The 16,867-nt window shown below is 41.4% G+C and overlaps 1 protein-coding gene across 2 annotated transcripts in view; it reads left to right on the forward strand.

Annotated features, from left to right (window-relative positions):
* The window catches only part of znf407 (zinc finger protein 407), a 166,456-nt gene extending 151,454 nt beyond the window's left edge, over positions 1–15,002 (forward strand). For both annotated transcript variants that reach the window (XM_049584226.1, XM_049584228.1), the window contains exon 10: positions 14,043–15,002. In XM_049584226.1, coding sequence (XP_049440183.1) covers positions 14,043–14,911 — 869 coding nt within the window. In that variant the 3' untranslated portion in view covers positions 14,912–15,002. The remainder of the gene's footprint in view (positions 1–14,042) is intronic.
* Positions 15,003–16,867: the final 1,865 nt, after the last annotated feature.

A 16,867-nucleotide genomic window follows, 5' to 3' on the forward strand; every position in this document is an offset into this window, starting at 1 on the left:
TTAGATTAATAGATGTGGTGGTCCAGCGCTGGTCCTTCCCCCCATAAAGCGGTGGGGGTGTTTGAGATTGAAGTTTTAAATGCAATTAAATGAGAAAACACAAGGCAAAAAGGGGGAGATATTTCCCCAATTTTTTCAAATTAAAGCAGGAAATTTCATTACCAGGGGAGCATATTTTACACAGGCAATTACAAGGTTAATACATCTTCAACATCCCCCCTTAAAGTCCTCATATATTTGTTCAGGGATTTTGTTCTTGTATTTTAGTTTAATTGGCTATGCAGAGGCTATGCAGAAGGTCTGTGTAGTACTCACACACACACACACACACACACACACACACACACACACACGTACTCAAATGCAATAGATTCTTATACATTAATTCCCTTGAGGTTTAGTCTTAAACAAGACCACTGTAACTTTAACCTAATTCAGCTACAAGCCCTGATATAATCTGCTCACTATGACGAGTGTCCCCAAAACTCAAAATGTCCTCACAAAAGTAGTCAAGAGCTGTCACAAGTCAGTCCTCACAAATAAAGCTAAACCAAACTGCATATGCGTCCCCTCACACACACACACACACACACACACACACACACTATTTTTTCATAGAGCGCCCTGGCAGCATATTGGCACCAGTGTGTGTGTGTGTGTGTGTGTGTGTGTGTGTGTGTGTGTGTGTGCGTGTTGCACAAACAGATAGTGGCTCTGGTCTGGTTTCTGCCTGATACAGATGACAGCATTGTATGCATGTGTGTGTGAGTGTTTGCCTATGTACTCTGTGTGTGTGCGTGTGTGCGTGTGCGCGTTTATGTGTGAGGCTGCAGACTTCAAGAGCAGCTCTCACTCACATGTTGACATTTGATTTTCTGAACATAGAAAGCAACAGCATGGAAACAGTGCTCACACCTTTTGTGTATGGAGAGTAAAACTCATCATCAATCGATGACAAACTTTTTAAAACTTTACGAGGCACTTTAAAAAATGTGTTAAAACTAAGAAAAAATAATAAAATCAAATAGAATAGAATTTAATAGTTGCTTTAGAATGAATTTGTAGGGAAAATGGGTTTTAAATAAGAAGTTTAAAATACCAAAGGGGTCTGCGCTGTAACGTGTCGATGCCAATCTCCTCAGAGTTTCCTCTCTGTCAGGTTGTTTTCCTCTGATTTAGCCTGTCTTACAGCCGTAGGGACACCACACTGTATGATAGAAATTCAACAGTGAAGCAAATTGGCAGAGCCACAGAGGGCGGATCGACAGCGAGAAGACAAGCTGGGAAGGAGGCGGAGTGCAGAGGAGGCAGTGTGAAAGATAGAGCGCGAGTGAGATGGAGATGATGATGGAGGGAGAGAGAGGCTGTGGTGGTTTATATAACATCTCCAGGATGGTCTTTGGCATGCATCAGGGGGCTGAGCCATCAATCACTCCATCTGTGTAAAATCACGAGCTGACTCCAATATTGCTAAATATTTATACTGTCACATACACACAGGCGTGCAGATGAAAAGAGTCATTCATTAGGGCCTTCTCAGGCCTGTCAGCCTGGAGATGGAGATTAGAGAAGCAACCTCCCACCGCGCCTGCCTCTCCTCTCACCGAGCTCCTCAGCCCTATATATAGAGCCATCAGGACGATAAATATCTCCAGCATGCCTCTGTTAGGTAAATACCCAGTAAATATGGCAGGAAGGATAGAAGACTAAGCCAAACAGACCTGTGTGTCTGTGTGTTGTATATGAGTGTGAGTGACTCAACAGGGAACAATAGGGACTTGTCATACAACATTCTGTATGGATATGCTGTAGATGGCCAGACTGTGATTTAGTTTGCCTTAGTGATGTTTTGGTGAATAAAAAGGTGGGTAAACTGTTATTTTAGCTGATGATCACAAGCAAAACGACCATTAAAACAATATTGAAATCAGATTATTTTCAGAGAGGCATTACTGTGCTGGAAGAACTTGCTCTTCATATAAATCTGTCCTCATAACTCACCTTGGTTTAGGACTACATACTGTGAGGTCTATGTCATAGGGCTGTTTTGCCCATAATATACCACCCAGTGTTTGGGGATTTTGACCCAGCTTGATCCCTACAGCTTGACCTTTCCCCTTCAGTACAAAAATAAAGTGCTGGAATAGCCTTTTAAAGGAATATACTGACAGAAATGGAATATAACTTTGATAACTTTGTTTTCATTAGTGTATATTCACCCAAAAATAAGACTCACTGTGTATTCGTTACCTTAGAATGAGCCATTTCTATCTACATAGGGACAGTGACAGAGTCCACCATGTTGTTTCTACAGTTTGCCAGAACAGACATATCAAGCACTGGCTCTGGATTGGGCCATTCATATTTCTGCTTTTTTGCATCAGCCACCATTGTTCTCCTACACTCTTGGCACACGGGATAAGTTTCAATCTGCAACCTCACAGCTAAATGCCACTAAATCCTACACACTAGACTTTTATTGTGTTGTATTGCTATCAATGTCTCACTGCCATCAATCTGTAGTTGCACCACAGAGCACCTTTTTTTTAAATAGAGAAGCAAAGGAGAAAGAAATCTGAACTATATTTACTGATATGCAGAAGAATACCTTTGCTCTTTGTCCTCTATGTACATAAATTAAGGCTACAACTAACAGTTACTTTCTTTATCACTCATAGTGTTGCACTTGCTCACACACTCAAAAGTCACAAACAGTCTGAGATAGTTTGTAAAGAATGAAAAAAGAGAGCTTGATAGAAAAGTGCCTCATCACACTGGGCCAAACTCTGCCAATCTGTGCTGTCGGTTTGTCGGTTTCAAAAAGTTTGAGAAATTGTGGGACGCAGCCGCCCCCAATTTTGACATGAGGAAGGTGAAGGGAGATGGGGTTTCCAAAGCTATTTGACCGTCCGACAGGCACTTCGTGCGGAGCATACTGATGTCTTAATGTCCTCAGATCACTTGTAGAAAAGCAGCAAATCCTCACAATTTATTGGCCAGAACTAAAGAATGTTGGTTTTGGATTGTTTATCAGACAAACAAACAAAATTGATGATGCCACATGGGCAGATTTGACTATTGTCTGAGATCTTGTAGACGAAACAATTGATCAGTCAATCAATAAAGTACTCGTCAGTTGACAATCAAAATGATATTTGAACTTAAACACAAGCTTTGGATAAAGAAACCATCCTCTCCACAACTGATGGCTGTGGTCAGGCTTTAGGATTTAGGCCTCTTTGATCCCCGGTCTTGGCCTCTGCACTGACATCTTCCACAACAATCTGCTTCTGTCTTTTCGTCTATATTCTTCTTTTATTCTCCCCAAACCAATCCGGCCTACTTCATTTCTCCACCCAGTTTTTTTGAAATTCTGAAGCGAGCCATTATGTTGTGATTATTCATCCCATCCGCCTTGACGGACCTCAGATCAGTGCGCGGGCCAGGCCTTGGAAACAAAAAGACATCAGCAACATCATCTTCACACTGTAATTACGAGAATGGGGGTTGGGGGGTGTGGGGGGGATTTCATTTTGATTAGCAAAAAAGCTTTTATTCTCAAACTCACATCCATAATTAATCATTAAATCATGGGAGAGTGAGTGAGAGGGATAGATAGGGGGACACAGTGAAAGGAGGATGGAGGGATGGATGGAGGGATGTAGCAATGGAGAGAAAGGGAAAAGGCATGTAATTATCTGCAGAAGTTCGACATCCCCAGTAAATCCACGGAGCCGTCTGACATGGCTAATTAAAGAAGCAATCAAAGGTCCACCTCCAGAGATTCTGAGAGAAAGAGAAGAGAAAGAAGGAAACAGGCTAGAGAGAGAGAAAGAGGGCCTAATGGGGAGAAGGGGAAGGAAGGAGGGGGAATATGGGAAAGAAGAGTGTTGTGATCTTTGTTATTGTTTCATATGTCAACCGTCCCTCTTGGATTCTTGGATGAGGCTCTTACACGCCTTCTCTCTCTTTTCTGTCTTTCCTTTTTTCTGCTTGCATCAGGCCATCACACTGTGATCATTTCTGACCTTCATCTGCAGAGTGCAAATAGCTGCAATTTGCAGCATCGGGGAAAAACAGCCGGCACACTCCAACAAAAAGTTGTACATTAGTCATATCTGGTTAGTCATTTTTTTTAAAAGTTGAAATGATGCATCTTCTGATGCTTTTCTGGGGCACATAATCAGTGATGTAACCTGTAGTCATCAGGTGTTTCAGGCCTTTCAGCATCAGACGCCCTCTCGCTGGCAGCCCTGCTGAGGTTGATCAGGCCTCACTTTGTGCAACTGTAGCAACCTCCCACACACTCACTCTTTTTATCCATAGCCAACCGAATGACGTCCTAGCAGCCTCTGCGTCGCGGTAGATGACGCTTGTCTCCTCTGTGATGCACTTTCCTGCCGAAGCACTGCATCCTGTACTAACTGTACTGGCTGACCAAACCGTGTGAATTTAAAAATCCCCTCCAGGAAGTGGTTAGCACTGTTGGCCTATTTATTACTTCTTGAGAACAATTGTTACACTGGGATTTCTTACACCTGTGAATTCCATTACATCTCCAAATCTTGAAGTGAATCTTTTCTTGCTGCAGTTTTCTTATAATCAGTTCTTTGTGTTATGAAATATAGTAGCATGTCGTTGATTAGATGAATACATCTATAATTTTTTATTTATTGATGCTAATTTCACAGCTGAAACTGCAATAGTACTTATCATATTGTATATTAGCTAATGGCCATAAGAGACTAGAAGGTATTCAAAGGATGGAAAGATGAAAAGTGAAGGTGTAGAGGGGATGGTTTCCCTGATGATAGGGGTTTTTTTTTTATTCTCTTCACCTTTCACCTCTCTCCCTGTCTTTCTCTCTCTGTCTTTCTGTCTCTGGGGGCACAGACCTGGGGGACATGAGGTAGATAGAGTTAGTGTGGACCAGATTATACTTGCACTGGGTCATCCTCTGTCAGCAGAAAAAAGAGCTGAGAGCAGGACACTGACCTGTATTCCCTCTGACCAGTGTGTGTGTGTGTGTGTGTGTGTACACATCTCACCTTTTGAGCCCTTCCCAGCTCAATCTATGGAGCACTACCATATATATCATTGTTCAGAGTTTGGGGTGTGATGCCATACTTGCTTATGGCAATTCTTGTTTTTTTTGTGTTTACATGTTTATATGCCAGTATTTCAGATATGTTTTTATAATATTTAAAATCTGTTTCCCCTGATGCCTGTGTATCTGTTCCATGCAAGAATTATTTACTCATGAATGAAGTACTTTACTTTATCAGGGCATCCATGTTCCACGATCAGTTTTGTTTACTTATGTCAGGTAGCAATTTCCTGTTTTCGGGAAGGAGTTACGCTCAGTGTTTTAGTTACATAACTTGCTTTTTAGCTGCCAGTTAAAACATGCTTTAGTTAAGCTCTGCTATAATTTTTCACCTTGTGTGATTGTTGCATGCAGGTGAAACAGCTCATGTGAGGCTGACCTGACGTTATTTATTCTGAAAACGTGACTAAAGTAACTGTTTAGTCAGTTATTTGTTTTCCTTTAAACCCTAGTTGAACTTGTGTTTTTTTTTTTTGCAAACTGGTGCAGCAGGAATGCCTTAAAATCCACATTTGCAGATTCTGACTTGCATTCACAGCACGCTCACATTTGTGCTCAGAGATGATGAGTCAGTCTGGATATTTCAAACAACATCATTTATTCTCTTAGCTTTTACTACTCACCATACACGCTGAAGAGACACAGAAGAAAACATGTAAGAGAACATGTTGCTGGGAGTTACAGTTTCCTGGCCAGACCCAGACTTTTCTCTTTATTGTAAAAGAAAGATAAACAATTTCTATACATTATAGAAAACCTTTTTTTGAAATCAGGAAACACTATAGAAAAAACAAAATGCATAACTTCCTGTGTGTGTCAGAGGATTTATGCTTCCTTTTAAGTCGTCATGAAACTGTTACAGACTAAACATTGTGTTATGTCAGCTCACGACAGACAATAACAACACATTCATTAACGTCAGCAGATCATGTAAAAGATGTTCACTCTTTCTTTAACGTCCAACTGAAGTCACTGACGGATTAATATTGGCCTTCAGAGCCACCGTATCGGTGTTACAGCCCAGAAGGCCCTTCTGTCAGTCTGTGCCCTCATTCTCTTCTGTTTATTCGTCCTTGGGGTGTGTTCAGTGCGTCTCCATCTCTCTCTCTCTGCCCAGTCCACCCGGTGTCAATCTGGCTGCTGTATAATTGGTTGTTTTTTGGTCGGCCGGCCTGTCCTCCCTGGCGTTGATTCATGGCGTTTGTAAAGGTGACAGTAGCGGCTGTCCCTACCAGACAAAGTAGAGCCATCACTAGCCAGACCTCAGCTGACCTGCTAGTTTGTGCGTACGCACACACTTGCACAGAGGCAGACACACACATACACTCATAGGAAACACATGCAGCTTCGCCTGAGGCCTCACAGGGGAGGAGCGGCAGGTAAGGTCATCATGTACACAACTCGACCAAAGTAAGATCCTAAAATACACACACACATTACAGTGAATAAACACATACACATATGGGTGATATTCTTTTTGTGGTATGCAAAGAAATTCATGTAAATGTATAAATCTCAATGCTGTTTACACTCATAAACACTTAACATACACTGTCTGTATGAAATATTTAAAGACATATGCACATAAAAGCTGAATACTTAGCCATACTGTATATTACTATACATATCCTGCAGTAATATGTAAAGAAATTCATACACATACATTATGAATAATTAAACACAATGACAGAAACTGCACTCATTTTTCTATCACTGTATGGAACAACCTGCCCCTGCATATATAGCAAAGCCAAACAAAAGCAATTTGTAAAGCAAAAGTGAAGGTGGATTTGTGGGGATTGTTGCTCGTTCACCTTTGAGGGAGGAAATTTGAGCGCTGGCTGCAGAGTTGCAACAGGAACCAGCAGGTTTATATTGTAATTTGTTAGTTTGCATTGATTTGTATGGTACTATGTATTGTGTTTGTTGTTTCCATTGAGGACCTCTTTGGAAATAAGTGTTTTTAATAGTGCTTTTAAGTGCTGTCCTCTGGGATTTTTGTGTCATGATACCCCTCTGAGTTGCTTTGCTTTTAAATTCCTGATAAAAATCACATCAAAATATAATAGATATAAAATAACAATAAGGGTTTGTTTATATAGCACCTTTGCTTAACCAATTAAAAATTACTTTATAAGTAAACAATGCCTGAAATCATTGAAATACAAGTAGAAAAATTAAGGGAATCAATAGAAACACAGAAGATAATAATGAAATACATACACACTTGAATGTCTTAAACACCGAGAAACACCCACATACACACACACTGTCATATCCAGACCTTCCCTGGTGACCTGGATACACCCAGAACTGACACTTTATCTACTTAGCAGTGTCACCTTCAGAAGCCACACACACTTACACTGCCTCGTCTGTAAAAATCCCCCCACAAATAACAGCTATATGTGTGTCAGGTTTAGGGGTCTCCATCATGCTCTTTTTAAGGCAGCGGCTTCATATCTATAATTGAAGGTAATCGGCTGGTAAAAGGATTGTAAAGGGTTTTGTGCTGTAGTTAAGAATTGATCATAAGCTCTGGCTTTTTCACGGTCCTGCCATTGACCTTGTAATTGATTTGGTGAGTGTGTTTTTTCTCCTCTCATGTTATGGTTGATATACTGTATTTGACTTTGCTTGCTGTAGTGTCTATTGTGGTTGAGTTTTTGTCTTTAATGTGTGTTTTTTTGCACTTCTATCTTTGTGAGGACCAATTAGGATTAGTGTGTGGTACATAAAGATTTAGGTGAGGAATAAATGTAGCTTTACAACCAGTGTTCCCACAAGTGTAACAAAACTAAGGTGCAGGTGTCATGTGTGCTTGCCTGATTACATGTGTATGTGCATGTGAGCTTACATTTGCCATGAGCTGACCTGTGTTACAGCGAGTGTAATTGATTGTGTGTGTGTTGGTGTCTCGGTGTTAAGGTTAATTTCTCTAACTGCTGGTAAGTGCTGTCTGACCGCTCCCGTGGCGGCCTCTCCGAGCTGAAGTAATGCCACTTAGAGGCCCCGGGGCCCCCGCCGCTGGCCAGCCCATTGATCCACTGATCAATAATTGCATCTGTACCGTACACTGAGCAGGGAGGCTCCCCGCACTGACCTGACGCTAACACACCGGCTGGTGTAAGGCAAGGCAGTGTCGCCACACAAATGGTTAGCAAACTGCAGCCCAGGGAACACCTAAGAGGGTCCAGAGGAGTCTCCAAAATCAGGTTTAGTTTAATTTCGGTATCATCTCATTCATTAGGAGAACAGATTCACTTTCATCACCATCATATCCCCACACAGTGCAATACTTTAAGACTGTGGGAGCAAAGCAGAACAAAAGAATAAGTGCACAGTGAATACAACATTTCAACTCTACAACTGCTTTTTAACAGTAATAATAAGGTTGATTTCTGGGACACACTTGTGGATCTGTTGGCCTGTATATATGACCGTAATTCTTAGCAACTAGATCTGATATTAAAGATCACTTTTACAGCATATTACCGCCCTTGCCAATGGTAGTGGCAAAGAAAATCTGCACTTTGCATTTGACATTTGATTGATTGCGAAATATAGACTGCAACCACAAGATATTGTGCATTTGTAGTCCTTTTTACAGACACACATCTCTCAGTCTTTTCCACTCATCCTATTCTCCTTACTGTTTTCTCTCTGACTCTTTGTCTCTGATGTCTTCTATATTGTTTATTTAGCGGTAAATTCTCACATTGCAGTATACCGGTATAGACAACCACTGTGATATTTAAAAGGGAAATATTGATATTATGTTAATAAGCCACATATGATAATATTGTGCGAATAATCCAGTGCTGATCAAATAATTTCTGTTTATTTACATTCTTGCTTTGTTTCCCTCCCAAAGCGCCAACTAGTTGCCTTTTCATTATCCATTAAATGTTATTGCTCTTTTTGTACACTTTTGTACAGTTAGTTACAAACTCCTTCGACCTCCCTACATTTGTATTTTGAATGTAATTCATTTGCCCCCCAAAAAAAGACACAAAACACACAATGAACAAGTCAAAGATTATTTTGACTGATTGCTAATGTTCTATAAATATCGCAACAATAGCCTTATCATGAACACACTTTGCCACGATAATCAAGTTGTGAAACTTGATTTTGTGCCAGCCCTATTCTCACTTGAACCAGTCATTTGAATAGAGAAATAAAATGGCATTCACATACCTCTGCAGGATGTTTAAATCTGCTGTGCAGAGAATTAGCATTCATTAAGTGCATATCATAAGTAAAATTCCCCCCACATATACTCTGAGCTTTGTACAAGTTTATCATTAGTCAGTGACTCAGTTTTAATGTAAGACTCTCCTGTCATCTGGAAATCAAAATGACATCACCGCCTGTCTCTGCATCCTTTTCTTCCTCCTGTTGTTTTATTCCTCTCAGGGAGCCTCCATCTTGTTTCAGATCACAGCCAATAAAGCAGCCTGTCTCTCCCTCTCTCTCATCCTCTCTCCTACTTCCTGTTAAAGGAATCAGTCAGTCAGAACACTCAAAACACATATTAAACAGGCATCAGCCTCTCGCCGGGGCCAAATCACGCTGTTCAAATGTTGTTCTTCCACCGGGAGCGCAGGACAACTGAAGAGATGGGATCTGCAACATTAACTTGATTCACGGCTGCGGCGACTGAGTGACACTCCATAAACCTCAGCGGGCCGCCGCTGGGTCCCGCCGACAGCACCCCATGGCTAATGTGACACACACTAGCAACGCATAGCCTTACCACCCCCACAGCACTACACACACACACACACACACACACACACACACACACACACATATAAGCAAGCACACGCAGGGTTTGGCATATACATACAAATACGTATAGTAGCACATATTGTACAGACGCACACCAGTAGAGCCTGCCCTTAACATTCCACCCACATATTGACACATGCATACAACATGTGAATTCAGAGACTCGCATAAATGCATTAACACACATTCGGCACTAACTGGCAAAACAGAGCTTTACCAAGCTGAACATACACATGCAGTCAGGAGTTCACACACTAATATGCCCCCTCTCTCTTAAAACACACACACACACACACTCATATATAAACAGGTTTTATGATAATGCAGCAGAAACTGCACAACCATTGAGTTATTGTCCTCTCCAGCCGACCTCTCAGCTCGCAGCGCTTTGGCGTAGGCAGTTAGCATCGGCCCTGTAGCTCTGTGTAAATAGGTAACCTCTGCTGCTCAAAATGCCAACTTCCTCTGGCTGTATTCGACAGTGCTGACTCCCTCCACACACTAACTACTGTGCTTGTCACTTGAGATACAAATAGCAGAGTCCGAATTGATATTTACTACACAGACTTGTTGCCTGTGTACTGCAGCGTCACAGTGGATGTTTTTTTTTGTTTGCTTGCCTTTAAACAATCGTATACTGTTATCTTAAACTACATAAATAAGGATGGAGAGATATGCAGTAGATAAAAAGAGATAAACAGAGACTCATAACACGAGAGAGGAGACAGGCTAGAAGAGTTTAAGACAGGCAGAAAGACAAATGCAGCAGACCGATCTAAAGTCTTTGACTTCTGATCAGAATCAGGGAGATGTGAAAAATTGCATAGCAGTAGGTCACAGATGCTCCAGAATACCAAGAAACCTCCCTCCGAACAAGGTCCTGTTCCGATTGCGCTTTATACTAAAAGTAGACTGTCCCAGAGTCTGTAGTAATGACTCTTACCAGGTATAAAAACACACAAAGAGAGAATTCCTCTGAATGGACATGAGTGAGTGAAAACAGCTTCGTCCTCAGAAAATCACCCCTGTCCATCTACACTTAAAAGACCACACTCTCTCTCTGCTCTCAGAATATCAGTTTTTGTTCCGTGACATCTTGGTTTGTAAATTCTCTTACCATTTGTTAAGCCCATTATGATTCAACAGCAGAAAACACTGGCTAACTCTTCCACTTTTTTGCACAAATCAAAATAAGTCTCTGTGAAAAGAGATCTTAAAATGTCTGTCTTTTGTTCAGTCTTCTGTCTTTTTTAGCTACTCCCTAAAATAAACCTGGCAGTTACAGACAGGTGTGGGTGTGTATCTGTGCAGATTTCATTATAATCACCCAAAGTTATCATCTTCTCATTTTTTAGGATAATATTATAATAAAGTAATAAAGTGCGAACATTAGCACAGGACATTTATATACAGAGATAAGCAATCTTTTGTCACTCCTCCCATCAGATACTGGCCAAATTGAGCAATAAAACAACAATCAGAGTATCTCTTCAAAGCCTTCATCAGACAGGAAATGTGTGAGTCCTCAGCTGAACCTGGGAGCTGCGTTTAACTCTTTGACACACAACTTGACACCTTTGAAGCCTGAATTATGGTAGGACGCTCGACACTTTTGGTGAGTGTGGCTTGACAGAAATTAAAGAGCCGTGCAACATTTTGAATTCATGCTTCAGCGAAATGTTTCAGTCGTCTCCATGGTAACCAAACACTATCCTCTAGCTGGTTTGTTTAGTTGCATTGTATTGTCCCTATCAGGGTATATGTTTCTTTAGCATTTTGATAATAACAGTGGAAACTGAAGAGGAAGAGACTTTGAACTTAACTTAACTGAAAAGATACTGGGAGCGCAAGAAAAGGAGGTTGTTAGTGCTTCCATTGTAGGGGTGGGAATCACTAGAACATCTGCAATCCGATATTATTACGATACTTAAGTCACAAGATGATATTATTGCCATTTTAAATATATTGTGGTATGCTGAGTATTGCGATAAAATATATTGTGATATATTGCACTTTATTACATTTTATTTCAACTATAAATTATGCCCCCAAAGGAAAACCTTGTCAACATGTTTTGTGTAATAATATAAAGTTTTCAGTCTGTTCATCTCACTTCAGTCATTTTTATTGCAGCGAAATGTGTCTAGTGGACTGATCATGATCATATTATTCTAGTAGACTGCCAAAAGCTGATTTGTATTTGTAGTAGTAAAAATTTACATAATGAAAAAAATCAATACTTGGCACTGTGTAACGATACTACTACACAAAAATATCGCAGTAGTATTCTGAATTATTTTTTTCCCCCTGCCCCTAGTCCAATCAACCAACAAATCAGGGGTATGGATGAGGATATGAAGGTCATTATTTTCGGAATATCTGCCAATTTTAATGATCTGGTCACCTGGATCCGGCCCAGTGTTGCCCATGGTAGGACACACAAAACACTCCTCTCTGACACAGTAGATGTGTCAGAGAGGCACTCGTGACTACCTAATCCCATTGCGTGACAAAATATAATGGTTTCTATGACATAACAAAACTCTTCAGATGCCTGACATGAAAAGAAAGTGTCGAGTGACACCTTTTCTCTGTCTAAAATACAATATTCCTTTTGAGTGACACCCATCAAAAGTGTCAGGCACCCTTCCATAAATCAGGCTTAACTTTGCTTACAGTCATAAAGAACAATAGGTGTGTTTCTTGACAACAGCATTTGCACTTTCTGTCAGTTCAGGTCTTTACAGCTCACTTTGATGTTGGCCTCACTGAACACATAAAGTGTTCACTGTTTCCTCCAGCGCTTTATGTACAAGCTTGTGCAGGTAGTCCATTTTGATAGCTTATCTGTGCAGGACTAACAGGCTTGCTGTCACCAAAGGACTTGTGGTCACTGCCTACTTGTCCAATCAGAGCAGGAGTTAAAGCTAGCACATATCGGTGTCTGTTTACACTGGAGGAGGACAGGGCACAGTTGGGTCAGAGACTGTTTGCAGCACAACTCTGACTTTCTGATCACATTGTCAACCTTGTGAGTTCAGGACATTAAATGTCAGGGGGAGATAGGAATATCAATGATTGATGAGTTTGTTCCTGTATGTACTGTGAGATCTGTGTGATCTTGTCGCTACCCTAGGGGGTAAACCTCCAAAGCTTCAACTTTTCAGGAAATGAGCTAAAAGCAACAAAAGTTCTTTTGTTACTTCCCAAAAAAGTTGATGTTTTGAAGCAAGATTTTGATATTTTTAAGGGTAACATGAGCCCAAAGGGTCGCAGAATCTGCAGGCTTCCAAGAGCAAACCTTTAAGTGAAACTAAAACATTGCAAATGAGGGTCAATGTAGTCTTCCCGCCACAATAATATGTGTGTGCTTTCCAGTATTTGTGCAGTAAGTTCATTTGTGCTTAGAAGCCAAGGCGTGAACAGAGTCCCCTCTTCACTGTCTCAAATTCCCATTTTTCTGCATAGATTAGCCTACAAGTGTCTGAGCCAGGCGCTGTTTAAACAATGGCATTTCTAACACTGTTCCTATCACCTTGGAAACGCCATGGCAACCTGTGATCTGAGAGGGCACAGTGTGGCTCAATTAGCACCAGCCGTATCTCACCACACTCTTCCGCCAGCCTAATATCTCCATATTCTGTCTCCTTTTGTGCATTAAGTGACACAAATATGTGAAGTGTTACATCACCTTTTATATCAACTTCCTTATAGCTTTTTCTCACAGTGATGGATGCATAAACTCAGTAAGTTCAACAGTTGTGGTTACCGAGAACATTAAGAGAGAGGATGAATATAAACAGGCAAGTGTGGTACTGTATGTGCAGTAATTGTCGTGCCTATTTTTGGTCTCTTGGATATGATCCCGACCATCTTGCCACTAAATTATTTTCCTTTCATATTCTGTTTGGACAAAAATAATCCCTTCTATCTCTCATTATGGCTCCTGTTGTCTTTTCTCTCTATTCTTAATTGTTATAACACATGCCATTACTGAAGGTAGATGTCAAGGGCTTTAATCCCTCACCTTTCTACTCATTTTTTTTTCTTTTCGTTTTAGCAGTCCATGATTTGAATAAAAGTATCAGTAAAATACCCAGACTGTGAAATGTAATATCGACTGTGTCTCTCTGTTCCCTAGGTATCGTGTCCAAGTCTTTCGAGTGTCGTCTCAAGGGTCAGGGGGCTACGTTTGTGGAAGCAGAACCAGAACCTGTGCACCATAAGGGCTCATCTGAGGCATCAGGTCACGATGACTCAATCCAGCAGGTCATCATTATCCAGGGCTATGGTGACGGTGACGTGGCCATCGACCAGGCTCTGGAAGAGTCAGCCGCTGCCACCTTGCAGACACTGGCCATGGCCGGCCAGGTGGCGGAGGTGCTCCACATCACAGAAGACGGGCAAGTAATAGCCTCAGGCAGGGAAGTGGCGTCCGCAGGGGCCCACCTGGCCGGAGGCAGCACCCAGTACGTGGTGTTGGAGTCTGGGGAGGCTAAGAAAGAGCTGCGGGCTGTGGCTAGAGGAGGGGTAGCAGTCGCAGGACAAGGTCACATAGTTCCCGAGTCATCCACAGCTCTGGATGCTCTCCTCAGCGCCGTCAGCGAAATGGGCCATCAGGAGGAAATGCAAGGGGAGGCAGCCATCGTTCACGAGGTCCTGACCCCTGAGATAGCCGAGGCTGTGCAGAGCGAAGCGCAACCGGTCGTGAAACAGGAACAGGAGGAGGTGCAGGTCATCCAGGAGGCTGGACAGGAGGAGATGCAGGAGGTGCTGCAGCTTGCCGCATCCCAGATGATGAAGGAAGGTCTAACGCAGGTTATTGTCAACGATGAAGGAACGCATTACATCGTGACAGAGCTGGACAACTGCACCTTACAGGTGGAGGAAGGCATGTATGGAGAGGCCGGGGCAGGTGACGGGGAGGTGCAGCAGGCAGAGCAGCAGGCTGGAGAAGAGATGGTGGTCTATCTGGATGGCGCTCCTCATAATATAGTTCTGGAGGAGTAAAGGAGAGAGAATAATGAAATAAGGTACATTTCATCATTTCATCTCAGTTTTCCTTGTTTAATTCCGTTTTTTTTTTTTTGTTTTTTTTTTTATCTCACATCTGTTTTTGGTTTTTTACTATATTCTCTTGGGCAACACAAACTCAGGTTAAACATCATCTATTCAGAGGGACATTGAAAGAAAAGGATTTTGGTGCTAAGTGATCAATCCTCACAACCACCAAGACTATAATAACCACATGATTAATGCCATGCAACCTAAGAAACTAAATATATTTCCACCTGATATATTTTTGTTTTTGAAAATGCATCTAATATTCTGAAGGTCAAATGGCTCATCACAAAGGAAAATCTGCTTTCTGTTTTCTTTATGATACCTTTGTTTACCACAAGTTTTGTTTGTAATGTTAGAATTTTGACAATGACATGATGATTTGTTAATTCTTGTCTGCTTCCTTAAGTTTTGTCTTTCCATCCTTTTATAGGGATTAGTGTGTTATTAGTTATGAAAATAATAATTTGACGGATTTTGAATATCTCCGAAACAGATCTTACATATGATATATATGTAATAAAGTTGAGTTGATCATTATACATTTCAGGTTCTCATCAACCCCTCAGCTGTTTGTAAGTTCAGCTCTAAAAACCGTCACTGCAGTTTCATTTCTGACAATAAAGATTGAGTCTAATTTTTAACAACAGTGTCTGGACTTTTTCCTTAGTGGTATTTGCGGTTAACTGTCATGTCAAGCACACGTTTCAGCAACAATACTGCAATTACATGTGCCGCACAGCGCCATCATACAAGCAACATGCACATACATGCATCAGCTGATGGCTCCCATCATGCTTGCTGATCACTAACACAGTCATTATCATCACCATTATCATTATCGTCATCATGATCACCATCATCCTAATCGTCATCCTCTCTTCTCTCAACCCCATCAGGCCCATTCTGTTCATTGCATACAACACTCATCCTTTTTCCCCCCAGCAGTATTCAGCACTGGAGGGAGAATCAATATTCATTTAGGCCCCTACACAGGCCTGGTTTCTGATGGAGTGAGTGGGAGAGCAGTATGACGGCTGCAAACACAATGGCCGACCGCTGAAAGTAGAGAGACAAAGCACTCATACACACAGAGGGCATCAAAAGATCATCCCTTTTAACACACACACACACACATGCGCCGTGCACGCAGAGCGCGAAGGTGGGCTGAGAGTGAAAGCGGTGGAGGAGTGGGCAGGAAAAATGAGAGGATTACAGATGGATGTTGAGAGAGGTGAGGCCAGAGAGAAGTGAAAGAGCAGTGAAATCCACAACCACACAGAGAGAAGGGAGCCTGTAATTTCACATAACACCTGTCTGCATTTCAGCCTGTCTTTGTCTCCTGCTCTCAGCCCCATGTTGCATTTAGAGACTCACACAGTCTTTTCATGCTTCTTTTTTCCTCCATTCAGCAATGATAGGAACATTTAACAGAGGTCGCGCTTTCTGTTTGAGCATCGATACGTGCCTGAGAGCGCCAACCCAAGTTTAACACCAAGTGAGACATAAAAGATGCAATAACATTTGAATGCCTTGTATTTATAGAATGTATCACCATAGTCTGTTTTGAAATTGCTGTATGTTATTGAGCATTAATATCAACAGCAGTGAGTGTGTGTGTTGTGGTTGGAGGGGGTTTAATATTTAAAATAGTCCATTTAACCTGCAAAATGGATGCATTCTTTAAATTAGTGCTTTTCAGCCTTTTTTGGCTTTTGACTCCCTTAAAGGGAACACCACCTAAATCAAGAATTCAAATATGTTATTTCCATAGCCTTGGAAAGGTAAGTCAGTATTTGTGAACATGTGCTACACTCTCCCAAAGCCAGAAACCAGAGAAGTATGTCTCAAACTTGTGATGTCATCAAGTACAATGTCTTAAGCTGCTCCATAGACAATTTTAAT

The sequence above is a fragment of the Epinephelus fuscoguttatus genome, linkage group LG8 (assembly GCF_011397635.1).
Source record: "Epinephelus fuscoguttatus linkage group LG8, E.fuscoguttatus.final_Chr_v1".
Taxonomy (NCBI): Eukaryota; Metazoa; Chordata; class Actinopteri; order Perciformes; family Serranidae; genus Epinephelus; species Epinephelus fuscoguttatus.